General features: G+C 45.5%; 1 protein-coding gene across 1 annotated transcript in view; it reads right to left on the reverse strand.

The window, feature by feature from the left end:
- Positions 1 to 5,004: 5,004 nt before the first annotated feature.
- The window catches only part of SLC5A10 (solute carrier family 5 member 10), a 131,851-nt gene continuing 121,769 nt past the window's right edge, over positions 5,005 to 15,086 (reverse strand). The window contains exons 13-15 of the mRNA XM_018564687.1: positions 12,417 to 12,632; positions 9,808 to 9,916; positions 5,005 to 5,225 (exon numbers count right to left, since the gene is read on the reverse strand). Coding sequence (XP_018420189.1) covers positions 5,038 to 5,225; positions 9,808 to 9,916; positions 12,417 to 12,632 — 513 coding nt within the window. The 3' untranslated portion in view covers positions 5,005 to 5,037. The remainder of the gene's footprint in view (positions 5,226 to 9,807; positions 9,917 to 12,416; positions 12,633 to 15,086) is intronic.

Below are 15,086 nucleotides of genomic sequence, written 5' to 3' on the forward strand. Positions count from 1 at the left end.
CTGGAGGATCGGACAGGGGAGCTGGGGAATCCCTGCAGGGAGCCGTGAGTGACAGTCACGGCTCTCTGCAGGGAGAGAATCGAGAAGTGAGCGAGCGATGGTATGTGTTCGCTCACTTCCCGATCTACTGAGCCGACCTGTGACAGTCTCATTGTCACAGGTCGGCTCAGATTATGAGGCTGAGTGAAAATCACTCGCCTCCTAATTCTCCTCTAAAGAAAAGGTGACAACCCGACATGCGACACTGTAACCAAATCAACGTGATATCATTGTTATGACACTGATACATCTTTCTTTTGCTGGTATTTAATAACCTCTTTTTTTCATCATTTGTACCATTGATATGCATTGGTCGGCCCTCAAGAGGTTCAGTGACGGCTCCATCAATGGCCCTTCATTGTTCAAAGACCCTTTATTGTTGAAGTGTGTTATTTATTAATGACATAGATGTATATAAAAACATTTTCTGGTTTTATACATAGGATTTATTTTTGTTTTGCCTGGAATGTGCCTTTTTTTGTGCCTCTGTAGACCAGCCGGCCGGACACAAATCGAAGCGGGCCGGTCATTGCTTTTAACCTCCATGGCGGTAATCCCGAGTGTGGCTTGGGGGTTCATTTTCAGTACCATAAGCAGTAACCCCCGAGCCACACTCGGGATTACAGCGTAGCGTTACTTACCTTGTCCCTCGAGCCGCGCTGTGTCCTCCGGCCGATGCCGGCTTCCGTCCGATGCCAAGCGTACGCGTCGCAAGGGGGCAGAGCCGGCGGGAATTTTAAAAGTAAAAATAACTAAAAAAGAAAAAAAAAATAGAACAAAAAAAGGAAATAATCAGACCGCCAGGGAGGTTAAACAGCCCCGTGGACTTTGCGTGTACAATTTGCTATCCTGCTGTACAAAGGAAACATAAAAGTGGTCAGACACATAAATGGTTTCAGTTCTGAGAATCCTCCAGACCTCGTGTTTGTTTTAGCTGTGTGTGTGTCTGGAAGAGACCTCTGACCTTTCCTGTTTGATCTCTCTCATCCATGACAGGCAGATTGTATCTTCAGCCGCTGCGTGTTTTCAGTCCATATTGTAATGATCACATGAAGTCATTTTGTATATGTAACATGTTATATGCTCGTTGTACCATATTTCTCATACCATGTTATATAAACAGATCTGTGAATCTAAAGCCGTAATAAACTTTCAAACTTGTTTTTCAATAATGAATTTAGATCAGACAAATACACATCGCCCAGCAAAGTGTTTCTTTATATATTCTACAAATACTTTCAATGAATTCAAAATCCTAATAGCCACAAATGATACAAATCCCCTTTGTGTGCACCAAATGCCTAAGCAAACCCAGCCACTGCCCTATAAAAGTAGCAGTGACATCATTACTGTGCTGTGCATGGCCTGTGCAAAGACCAGAGATGTGGGAGGGGCCCGGGTGCTCCACCCACTACAGGCTGCCTGCGGAAAACTACAGGAGGGGGCGGAGAGAGAGCAGCAGTGAGCGGTCTTTATTAAAGGAAGAGGCGGAGACCAGACCAGTCTCCCTGCACAAGGAGAGAGAGAGCAGTCTTTATTACAGGAGGAGGTGGAGACCAGATCAGTCTCCCTGCACAAGGAGAGAGAACAGTAGTGACCGGTCTTTATTACAGGAGGGGGCGGAGACCAGACCAGTCCCCCTGCACAAGGAGAAAGAGCAGCAGCGAGCGGTCTTTATTAGTCATGTGACTGAAGTCATCACATTGACTCAAAGATCATATTGGGATTTACTGGCCTTATTTCTAACGCTGGGAACTCTCAATTCATCCCAGCCAGTCAAATTTAAGCTTTCATTCCTTGTCTTTTGTATGTATGAGTTTAATGGGATGTTATGAGTTGTCTCAGTAAATTCTTCACAGTGTAATAAATGAAAAGACGTTTCATTACGTGAACAATTACCACCGATATAGGAAAGCCGCAGTAATGTTACATAAATATCTATATATGAAGATCCTTTTTGGGGTAATAGCGTCCCTTTGAATTCGCCCTGGAGGATTTTGTTGGTTCCAGACATGTGTTGCATGATACCATATGATTATCGCCGGCATAGAAGCCTCACCTTCTGTCTCACTGCTCTTTAGCCTTTAATTGCCTTGAAGAATTTGCATACTAAACAAGGGCCTGGTGACTGTAATTGCTTTAATGGGAAGCGATGTTCAGAGGTTCTGCCAGATTTCCAGGCAGCTCAGCGAGTTATTTATTAGTGTCTTCATTTCAGCCTATTTCATTTTTCTCTCAAGCTGATCCCAAAAGTGTCACATGGACAGCTAAGATTAGGAATGCCTTTACCTTGAAACGTGTCCAAAGGAGTGCAGTGATCGCCCATGGCAGCCAATAGGCTTCTCTATTAACCCAGTGGAGCCGTGTAAGGGAGATTCTGATTGGTGGTTGTGGAAAGTGATAATTGACAGAAAATGTGACGCTTCAACAGTAGAGACATGAATTGTTCTTCTTTCAACAAATTATGTTAAACTCTTTACAACAAACGTTTTAACAACGACCAACCTTTGCTCCTGTGTTGTATACCTTCACTAGAAAGCACCCACTGACGTGGAAATGTGCTACCGGTAGTAGGCACCCAATGGATCGTAAGACCTGAGAGTACCACAGAGAGCTGGTCTCATCCATCAAATCTCCTTCCATATCAATGCCGCTCACATGGCTCTACCCATTCCAGGTAAGCGGGGATCTACACACTCCAAAGTTAGGATTGATGCACTCTGTACCATCTGCAGATAAGGGTCTACTTCCAGGGCCATCCCTATAATGAGGCGGCCTGGGGCTGTTGCCTCAAGTGGTATCTGATTGGGTCCAGCCCAGGTTGCTAAGAGCTGGCTGAATATATGTGTAAGAGCCATACACATCTCTCCTCCCAGCTCTTAGCAACCTGGGACACTCTGGCTGGCATCCCACCAAGCGAATGGTAACTGGTGACGTCACTGGCTGCCAGGTGCTGAGTGGGATGCTCTGGCCGGCATCCCATCCAGCTGGTGGCAACCAGTGATGTCAATGAGCAGGGCAGGATTCTGGGGAGAGCTGGGAGGTGCACCACCAGGACCCCATCAAACTGCCCCCCCCAAACATGACCACCAGCATCACCCTGCCACCAACAACACCCACCATACCCCCTACCTCAGGCAACGATTATGCTAGAGACACCCCTTTATATTCACACCATGGATGATTGCTATGCCTTCTACCTGCTACAGTTAAGTGTCTGCTTCAGTGTTAGGCAACCTCAGGACTCCAGCTGTGCTGAAACTACAAATCCTGTCATAATTCTTCCTCTGGGAGTCATGCATGTGGCTGCTTGTCTTGTAATGCTTCATGGGACTTGCACTACCACAGCTGGAGTGCCAAGGTTGCCTACCCCTAGTCTACTTCCACATCCTCAAAGATGGATGAAACCCTACACCTTGTACCTGCTACAGATAAGGGTCTACTTCCACATCCTCAAAGATGGATGACATGCCACACCTTGTACCTGCTACAGATAAGGGTCTACTTACCCCATGATCCAAGTAAGGAAAGCGGGTGGTGTGTGCGACCATGCCTCATGTTACTCCCTAAATATGGGTGTAAGATGAAACATGAACTATAACGTGGACAATGACTCCAATGAGCTCCAGGAGAATGCTGAATTCCCTACACATAAGGGAGCTCTTTTATCTTCCAAAGGTTTTGTATTTCTCTCCTAACAGTTCCGAGGTTTACACAGCTCTGGCATACAGCACAGCAAGGTGGAAGACACCACTTAAAGGAGAACTATGGGGTAAGTGTTTTTCCCCATAGTTCTCTTAAGGGTCGCGGGAGAACATATACTAACCTCCTCCCGTGACCCAAAGCTCATTACATTACATTACTGTCGAGATCCACCCAGCTGCGTGATTGAGGCAGAGCCAGCTGTACCCGCCCCGTCCGTTCCGCCAGTCAGCGCTGGAGGATCGGGGAGGGGGAATCCCTGCAGGGAGACGTGAGTGATAGTCACGGCTCTCTGCCGGGACATGATCGAGAAGTGAGCGAGCTCTTGAGCCAACGTGTGACAGTTTCATTGTCACACGTCGGCTCGAACTATGAGGATGAGTGATTTTCACTCACCTCATAGTTCTACTTTAAGTAATACAGTGGTGTCCTCTCTCCACCTCCAGCCTTCTGACTGGACAGTGAAAGATCAGCAGCCGACTGATGAGGTTATCACTCTGCTCCCTCCACCAATCAGTGTGTTCCTTGGCAACACGTCTGCATGCAGCACACCTGATTGGCTCTCGGTCCTGCCCCTCCCTCCCCCAATCTGAGTTCTGCTGAATAGAGGGTTGTAAGAGACTTTTACCTGTTGTAAAATGTAAGCACTGACACTGCTTGACTTAAAAAAAAATACATTTAATGATGTAAGAGTGAGTAGAGAGAGCCATTAATTTATGTCTATTATAACGGACTGCTGTTCAGCTTTAATAAAATAATTTGCCCAAATGACTCAGTAATATTAAGAAATGTTTGACTCCCAACAACTTCCTGAGCGTCACCTCTCTATAAAATGCTTTTAAAAGCCCCTTTATAGAGGAGAAGGCGGCTAATCTAATAACACATTTTACTCATAAATGGAACTTTATGACTTCACACATTCTCAGGAACGTCACCTTCCTACCTGTTTGGGCCTGGTGGTCGGCCATTTTGTTTTGGCACGTATTCATTTGTCATATGAGGTTTGGTTTCCTTTGCCAAAACTATTTTACTGGAGCATTAGAAGTGTTGACTTATGGTTTTGGTCCGTGTTCTGGCTAATGAGTCAGCAGACAAGTAAAGGGAATTAGAATATCCTGGATTGGCCCAGAGTCGAACTGCGGAAATGTGCCAAGACCTTTTTCCTGTATGTAGGTCTCGAAAAGGCCTTAGGAGTGAAATTGTAAACGTAGACAGTACGGGTCAGCGCAATTTTTTTTCCCTTGACTCCTTTGCTGCGATGTCATGTAAATCTGAGCTGGAGTCATTCTCCTGATGTTATGCAAAATAGGCATAGAAGAAAATGTTGACACACATCAGAACGATGGCATTAATGCAGCACACCCGCGCCCAGAATGGGTCCTCCTTGATGCTTCTTTGCTGGACTGGGCTGGGAGATTCTCCTTTGGGGGGGCTGCAGAGGGCGCTGCTCCAGGACCTGCTGCGGGTGGAACAGTTGGCCGGAACTGGAAGTAGAGAAAACACGTTTCTTAAAATATATTTCAAATAGCGACAAACTGATACAAGTTACAATATTAGACCTTTAAGGCCTCTTAGGGTGCCCATTGTGATATTTGGGGAATTTAGCACAAATGGTGAGCGCTTAAGGAACAGTCTTGTAGCCTTGTTCACACCAGATGCAGTGCGTTCCGGGCCGATTCTGGCCAGAACGCACTGCCTCGAATTGCAGCCTGCTCACTTTTTTGTGGGGCAGGAGGGGACGTGGCGGTCCATTGAAGTGAATGACACCGTAGTCACGCCCTCCGGCCATGATGCAATCGGCTGCACGGGATCGCAAGGCATAAAATGCCTGCGGTCCGGTGCGAACAAAATAGTGCTTGCAGCCCCCTCCTGCCCCACAAAAAAGTGAGCAGGCTGCAATTCGAGGCAGTGCGTTCTGGCCAGAATCGGCCCGGAACGCACTGCATCTGGTGTGAACGAGGCCTAACAGGAAACAAAGCTTCAACAATAACACAAGGTCCGCTTGTATTCCAGCAAACAGAACGGATCACATAAGCTCACCGATTCCAGGTTGTCGCACATGCTCCATAGCTTTCACACCTCTTGTGTGACTCTTACACACATCCCTTGTGTGTTACTGGCTCTCTGAGCCTCCCCTGCTGTCTTCCCTGTGCCTCCAGCACACACAGCCATCTGGCTCCCCTCTGACTTCTGGGTGGATCCTCCTGACTCCTGAACACAGTTCCTCTTCCCAGCTGAAGCCCCCCGAACATTAGCCAGCACCCTTTCCATAAGGGCTGTGCACAGGTGTGCAATCATTCGGTGCTGGCCACTGACTGCTAAACGATGGACCCAGGACTAGAGGTCTCATCCCTCCCAATTCTCTTAGAAATCTCCCAGTTCCAGGATCCCATGACAAATCCAGGAAAACTGGGAAGAACTGCAAAGTCGGCTCTTTCTTAGGGTTGCCACCTGTCCAGGATTCACCCGGACAGTCCGGGTTTTGAATGCTGTGTCTGGGTTTCATGGCAGCAGAAACCCGGACACAAGGTGTCAGGCAGACAGGGGCAACCAAAATTAAGATATGGGCTACTGGCCCCCATTGAAAATAGTCTCAACTGTGATATTTACTTATGAATGGGCGGCGCTATTTACTTATGAATAAACCGCGACTCATTCTACCCAAAAAATGTCTGCATGTCGATAGAGTGTTCGGGTTTCACTTGAAGAATGGGTGGCAACCCTACTCTTTCCCTGTACAAGAACTTGCATCCCGGAACCTCTCAGCCCCTCTGGCCGAGAGTCCTGGGTGACTACAACCCCCAGTTCTACTGTGGAATTGCCACACAATACCACACCATATAATTCAGAGGATGGTCAGGTGCGCAGGCACACTATGAAATCTTAAACAAGTTGATTTTTTCTCTATCTATGCATTTTTACAAAGAAAATTAAAGTGAAACTGAAGCCAAATCTTGTTTTCAGTTTTGGATAGAGTGAAGAGGGATTAGAACACCTGTCTGGTTTTTGTTGCTGTCTGTGTCCCCGTTAGGCCCCTTTCACAGGATCTGATCAGCATGGGATCTATGCACAGATCTCCTGCTGATCAGAACAGACGTCACTATTGTGATATCCGTGTCCGTCCAGTTTTTTCCTCCATCTTGCAATGGAGGAAAAAAATGAAATTACCAGACTCCATGTTGGTTTATGGGAAATCGGGGGTAGATGGACTTAGGTCCGGCAAAAGGGAACTCTGATCCATTTGTTTTTCTGGACCTGGCCAGAGCATGGGGTAACCGAATGTAAACGGATGCCCGCCCGTTTAGATCAGGCTGCCCATAGACTGACATTGCGGAAGCTGATCTCCCAGTCAGTTTTTCAGGTGGGCCTGATCGGAAAGCCCGTGTAAAAGGGCTCTTTATTTTATTTTTCTTATTTTTCTATATTTTTTTTATTTATTCACTCACTTTATTTGTCCTGGGAACTGAAAGTAAAAGAAAATCCCTCATTTTGGGATGTCACCAAAACAAGAATAGATGGTAAATCTTCCAATGGGGACCCTAGTTCTGGTGACACTGCTGACTACCAGGGATTTCCTCCTTGGTATGAGGCCACTTAGCTGGCAGGAAGTGACAGGAAATCTCTCCAATGGGACACAGATAGCAAAAAAAAGCTGACAGCGGTTATTCAAACTTTATTCTACTTGCATCCATACAAAGAACAACCGCTGACACATTTCTGTCTTACCCGGCCCTAGTCATAGCTATGACTTAGGCCGAGCAAGGCAGAAACGTGTCAGCTGTTGTTCTTTGTATAGATGCAAGTGGAATAAAGTTTGATTTTCTTTGGAAGATCATCGTGTGCTAGTTCCACAGTTTTTGAGCCGATCACTCAAAAGAGTCATCCGTGCACCGAATGTGAATTACAAGGACGCATGATAGGTTTGAGTTGTGCGCGTCGCGTTTCTAGCTGACAAGGGTTATAACCCTCCCTTAAAAAAAATGATTGGCTTTAGTTATTTTACTTTTTTTTCTACTTTAACTTCAGTTTTCTTACATATTAATTATTACTCCAATTCTCCCTCAGCAATAATTAGCCAGAGTGTATATTTTGAGGTCAGCCATTGTCTGGCTCCCAGTCTACATTTGTGTAATGAGCATTCCCCTGCTGCTTTTTTACTACTAATGTATATTCCTACCGTGCTTTTGATTAGTGGTGTCCTGGGATGTGATACAAAGCTGCTCTCTGAATGCTAGAGATCCCTATGTGGAGAGCACAGTACTGAATCGTATCACAGATCAGAAATAAACTCTACCTGAAATAGACGTCTGAAGACGAAAACACTGAAAAGCATTTGCAGGTTATTTATAGCGTAGGGTATAAGGTCATTTGGTAGTGTTACGGTTTCCAACTTTGATGTGTATCTACAGCCAAAACATTTTATTTTTGATGGACGAGAAGGATTAGAACTTCATTCATATTTTTTAATGATATCTGGGACTCCATTAGAGAGATTTCCTCTTATTAACTGTCCTGCTAACAATGGTTTAGTCAGACAGGAAGGGAGGAAACATTTGCAACAGGGACAAAAGTATCAAATCTATTGGTTGCTACCTAACTAGCTGCTGACAAGCCTGAAGTCCTCCCAACACAACTATCAAACTGCAGGGATTGTAGTCCACATGCCTGATTTCTCTTAGTAAGCCCTGATGGGTGTGTATTGCACCCCGGAAACGCGTTGTATACTCTACTAGACTGTCCCCTAATGGAATAAAGTTTTATCTGGACTATTGACTATTTTATGTTGTGTGGCACTTCAATCTGAGTCCAAGCCTTCCTCTACTCTACTAAAAATAAATATTTCTAAGATTGTGGTTGCAGATTTTCCCTTACTTCCTGTCTGGTGAAACTGTTGTTTCACCAGGAAGTGAGGGGAAACCTCTCCAACGGAGCCCCAGATAGTGGTAGAATTCCAACAGGGGTTTTAGTCTTACTATCCAAGCTAAAAAGGTTTTGGCTAGTGTGGCATCAGGCAAATAGGGATGTCTGGGTATAGCCAGGATGGCAGATTTGTATGGCCCAGTTTCAGGTATAGTGCTGAGGTTCTTACTCTATGGGGAAGTGCTGAGAGGGCTGGAGGCTTGGAGGTAACAAGCCCAGATGAAGCTAGCTGGCTTGTTAGGGCCTCCAAGATATCCCAGCCTCCTAAGAAAGAAGCCCCTCCCTGGAACCAGTCTGTATGGCTGGCGGACTAGGGAGCAGATCACCTGTGTGGTGAAAAGCAGCCTATGTGGCAAAAGACTAGCCTGTGTGGCAAGGGGATAAGAAACAGCCTGTGTGGCAAGTGGTTTGGATACAGCCTGTGTGGCAAGTGGTTTGGATACAGCCTGTGTGGGAAAGGCTTTTGATAAAAGAAACAACCTGAAGTCGGTGAGACTTTGAAAAATGTTAATTTTGCTGAGAGGGAAAAGCTGTACTTTATGTTTGAAAACCCCTGCAAGGGAAACCCTGTGTGGACGTTTGAGAATCTAAGGTCCCTATCTCTTATGCATACAGGGCTGATTTAGAGAGGAGCCAATTAACCTTCTAGCATGTCTTTGGAGTGTGGGAGGAAACCGGAGTACCCGGAGGAAACCCACCCGCACAGGGAGAACATGCAAACTCCTTGCAGATAGTGTCCTGACTTGAACCCCTGAAACACATTGGCATTTTATGATACAAGATTCTGAATAAATTGAAATCTGGACTTCTAATGTTCTGCTTTTGTCACTTTGCTCCTTGCACAACTTAGTAAAGAGGCAGTCTGTAACTGAAGTCGGCACAACTTCACCCCATTCACTAAGCTAAGCGCAAACTTGCAAAAAGAAGGGCAGAATGCACTTAGCTCAGTGAATGAGGAGAAGTTGTGCCGACTTCAATCATCCTTTCATATGCAAACAAAAATCCAGATTTGCAACATTTTCTTGGCATGATTGGGTATTTTTTGCAGCGTGAATTTTCACTTTGTTTCACTTAATTCACTAAGATAAGTGAACAATAACTTTGCAAAGCAATAATTTCCTTTGAAATGAAGAAGAGAAGACTTGCCTTGACTGTCTCCGGGACCGGAGTGGCTCCGAGTAGACACTTTCCTGAGCGTGATTTCGGGTGACGGGTTCCTTCCTCGTGGTATAGTCCACCAAGTGAGATTTTTCACCTGTCCAAAAACAGAGTTACTTACGACATACGTGACTATAAGCCCCACTATACAACTTTGATGCTGTGCACTGTCATACAGTAATCTTCACCCCATTAATGGGCTAAAGTAATGAGTCACTGATAATTAAAGCTAGCAAGCAGTAGATATATGCAAAAAGTGTTAAAAAAACCAAAAACGCTTTAACAGAGGTTAATACTCACCTGTGTCTTCCCTGCGCGCCTCCGTCCGAAAATGTGAAGATCCTCGGGTGGCCGCAAAGCATCTTGGGGCGATCGCATGCGCAGTTCACATTTTCGGCCGGGACGCGAGGAGAGACACAAGGTAAGTATATGGACACGTGCACCCGCATGCAGACACCGTGGGACAGGAAGTGCCAGCAAGCTCAGAGGAGTCAGCGCTGGATCGACAGATGAAAATGACAGGAAAGAAGAAGAAGATCAGATTAAAAAACCTCATTTAAGGTAAGTGCTTTCATTAACATTGGGGGAGGGGGGGGGGAATCTGCTTTAATGTAATTTTAAGCTTAAAGCTGTGTTATATAAAGGGCTCCAAGACTAAATAATCACAGGGGATGCATGCAGAAGAGAAGATGAGTCTATAAGTTATAAGTTGTGATCACTTCCATGTTCACAACCCTTAATTATGACTTGATTACAGTGGACATATACTCAAAAAGTGAAGATTTGCTATGTAATAGGAAATATCTTTCTGGCAGGTGAAGGTTCCTTGTATGGGGTATGGAGGAGCATGTAGCTTACTCCATGTGACAGCAGTAGGTCAATCACTGTTGTCACATGAGGAGCCCATAGACCTATGTAAGCTAAGTTTCCAGCGACTGACAGCTAACACTGAGCTTTCCGGACCAATGGATTGGTGGGGGAACCAAAGAAAGGTAAGTATATGCGTCTGTGTAGGCGTCCATTCAAGTGTACCTGTTGCATTGGCCTGTGTGGACAAGGCACAGCTTCCCTACAACACAGCACATGAAACCTGCAGTGTCAGCTGTTACCTTCTCCAGCATCTTGGCTCACAGTGACTCAATTTATCTTTTTCTACCGTGTTTCATAGGTACAAAGGCCTTTGTTGCATCCTAATAACAGACTGAAATCCTTCCAAATCACCAGAAGACCTTTTGTATGACTCAAGATAGCAAAATCATCCTCCAAAGACAAAGAAATATTCTATTTCCCAGCTCTGGTGATTCATATATTATTATCCAGAGTGTGGGAAGAGCCCGCTTCCAGGCACAGTAAAGCTAAGAGTCACATTCCACAATGACCTGCGAATTGCTCAGCTGATCCCCAACCATTTCCTCTGACTGGAGAGCTAAAAAGGCCGGACTTGGCAGTTACTGACCTGGGGAACTACATGTACCAGCATTACAGGACAACTGTACATTATCCTTTAAGGCATGCCCCCAACCCCCCTGAGTGGAGGCCACATGGTCCAATATTTACTTCTGTCCCCGATCCAACGATTCTCACTGTGCAACTCTATGAGGATCCGTACTCATGGCAAATTTCCCCAAAGCAAGGAATGGGGCCGTGGTGCACATTTGCAGGACAAAGAGGACCCAGCGGGCATGCTTTTGAATATAAGGCTGTGCTCCTCTGGCCACGGCTGAACAGAGAAGAGAACTGGAATGGGGACAGAGCTAATTCTTGGACTAGGTGGGTTGCACTCAAGTAGGCATGACTTTAAGGACACAGTTGTGTTTTAATGCTGGCCCTTGCTGTTCTCCAATATCAATAAGGTCAAGCCCGGCCTTACTAGCTCTCCAGTCAGAGGAAATGGTTGAGAATCAGCTGAAATGTGCTATCACAGGTCATTGTAGAATGTGACTCTTGGCTTTAGTGTGCCCGGAAGGGGGCTTTTCCCATACCCTGGATAATCATTTATGGATGATCAGGGCCGGGGAAAAAGGTGGGTGGGGTGGGCAGGCCATTTAGGACAAGTTGTACAACTCCACTGGAATTGCCAAATCACTGGCAGCTCCTTGTAATTCTTAATGGGATTTCCCCACACCACCTATCCACTACCAAAATCTATGTTCCTGCCTTCTCCACAAGGCCATAATGAAGGCCACCACCGTGAAGCCATACCCTGTAGTTTATGTTTGTTCAGCATTATAGAGAATTCATCATGGAATCCTTTGTAATGGTTTTAGCATTTGAAAGGAATAACCTTATAATATCCCACAGTGTGATTGCAGGAAGAAGGCAATGCTGGCAATGGAGCTGGTCTTTATAGAATCAGATACCTTGCTGCCATGTCAATCCCGCGGCTTAAGAACTTTCTGAGACACATTGAACAAGTCTGAAAATCAGGCGTTCCGATTTCACTTGCTGCATACTGGTTGTAGGTCAGAGACTTAGAAACACTGAAACCAAAGACAGCCAAGCAACTAACATTTTCAAGAGGAGGCCAACGATGGCCAACTCCATATTTCCCTCATGACAGGTTCCTTCTCCAGTCATCCAGATGTCGGTGGACTCACCTGTGAAGGCAGAGGAGGCTCTGTGAGGAGGCTGACCCCCACTACTATCCCTGTGGTAAGTGCGCACAGGACGATAGCGAAATGAAGGTAGTGAACATCCTTCAGTACAGACGGTCGCTCGTCAAGAACACCACAACGAGGAATGGGGTAGACAAACTCCATTATCATCCGAGCAAGGCCCACCATCAGGCCGACCATTAGCCCCCAGAACGCCCCCTGTGAGGAAAAACACAGGACAACATTAGAACCAATATTGATTACCTGATGAGTAATTGTATAGTGATGGGCTGGAAACAAGACAGAACTGGGGAGATAGCTAGATCCAATGAAGATATATAGATGAAATGCTTGCAAGAACTTACAAGAGTGCCTGGATACTACCCTGTTACTGCATGCAAGACTCCAAAGGCCTGCATTACATTCGCATGGTTTGGCAAGCTATAGGCCTCTAGCTGGAAGACAACTACAAGTCCACTTATCACAGTTCCCAACCTTCTAAGAGGGACCACGAGGAATTAAAAAGCAAAAATAATCACTAAAACTCACTTTTTGGATTTTTGCTACTGTCCCTTCACATTAGTTACAAATGAAAAGTTTAGTGCAATATAAATAATGATTCCAGATACAAAGTACATTTATTTACTGATACAGATCTCGTCATTAGAGATAATGGAGGAACATTTGAGGAGGAATAAGGGGCAGTTTGAAGCAATGACATTATGACTGCTGCTACCCGGAAGGTGTAGTTGCCAAGTGTCCTGGATCCTGCAGGACAGTCCTAGGATTGTGAACAGGATCTAGGACACTTGGCAACAATACAGGGAGGCAGTTGGGATGCTCTCGGTCTTGCAGCACCCAGCACTGAAATAAGGCCAATAGTGTCAGGCGGAGTGATCGCCATCTGACAGTACGAGTATAGTCTTGGCTCAACGTCATCAGGGAGAGAAACAGGCAGCAGTGTGGGAGCTGGTCCTCAGGTGAGTAAATACACTGAACACCACAGGGGTTTACTGTTATCTACTAATAAAGTCGCTGACTACAAATGCAGAGGGCATATAATAGTACATCCACTGACCACCAATGAAAGGGGGGGAAATAAAAGTACAGCCAGTGACCAGCAATGAAAGAGAGGCATATAGTAGCACAGCAACTGACCTCCAATGTAAGGGGGTCATATAATAGTACAACCACTGATCACCAATGTAAGGGGATATTTAATAATACAGCCACTGACCACCAATGGAAGGGTGGCATATAATAGTACAGTAACTGACCACCAATGAAAAGGAGCATATAATAATAAATCCACTGGCCACCAATGAAGGGGGTGTATAATAGTACAGCCACTGGCCACCAATGAAGGGATATACAATAGTACAGCAACTGACCAGCAATAAAAGAGGGATATAAAAGCATTGCCACTGACATGCAATGAAAGGGAGGTACAGTATATAACAGTACTACCATTGACTACTAATGAAAGAGGGGCAAATAAATAGTACACCCACTGACCACTAATGAAGGGGTATATAATAGTACAGCCACTTGCCACTGACAAAAGGGGGGTTATATAATAGTACTGGGCACTGGCCTCCAAATGAAAGGGAGCCTTTAATATCACTGACACTAATGCTAATGGTTGTTATTGTGGCCCCTGACACCAACAATGTGGATTTTACTCCCTCTTTCTCTTCATTGTACCCCCAAGCCACATTTTGTCTAAAACATAGCAAAGCAAAGGGTGCCACACTTCAAGCCATATGCCGCAACGCGACACCCACTTGATTGATCAAGCCCAGTTGTTGACCATGCCCTCAGTTGTTTGTCAGGAAGCACACTAACATCTCGTAATCTTAAGCTCCTCAACCGCTGGAGGGCCAGTTACTCAGCAACCTCTCTGACATGGCAGATGGCGCCATTTTTGCATGATTAGGCTTCAGCCTTTTTACGTGATACTGTAATTATGGTTGAGATATGTTCTCTTACACAGGAGATTAATATCCAAACTGGAAAGCTTTTGCTTGGCTTCTTATGAACAACAATAGTTCGAATGACACAGAGGGGGGGCCACTCCTCTAGTCTGTCACTATTAGCTCTGAAAGGTGATTTTGCTGTCATTAAACACCTAAATCCCATTCATTCTGAGCAGGCACAATGGGCGCACATTGTGTCGAATGGGCGCGTCTTATGGCGTATGCATGGTTTATTAAATGTATTTTAAATACTAGTGTAAGTACTCTGATCTGAGATTAGCTTCTGCCATCCCTTGTACTGCACAGCTCAGACTGGGAGAGGGAGGGGTGGCACCGGGAACCTGGTGCTGCTAAGAAACATACGGACTGGAGGAGAGAGAAGAGGAATGTGCTCATCAGCCTGCTGCAGCTCCCTCCCATGTGCAATTACTGGCTGGGTGTTGGGGACGTGACCAGGCCACACTGCTTACCTGCAGCAGACAGGTGTCAGTCAGGTCACCAAGCTGGCTGTGTACTGTGTGGCAGAGCTATATAAATCTCAGGACTGGATGATCAGAGATACACTTCCTAAAAGAGCTCCCACATACAGTATGTAATTTAAATGAGTGTTTACCTGACTGACTGCAGGTCCACTTGAAAGCGGACCTTTATTTTAATATGAATATAAATCTATGTACGTATGTGTATTTTTCCATTA

This window comes from Nanorana parkeri, unplaced genomic scaffold (genome assembly GCF_000935625.1).
Source record: "Nanorana parkeri isolate BGI_ZX_2015 unplaced genomic scaffold, ASM93562v1 scaffold772, whole genome shotgun sequence".
Lineage (NCBI taxonomy): Eukaryota > Metazoa > Chordata > Amphibia > Anura > Dicroglossidae > Nanorana > Nanorana parkeri.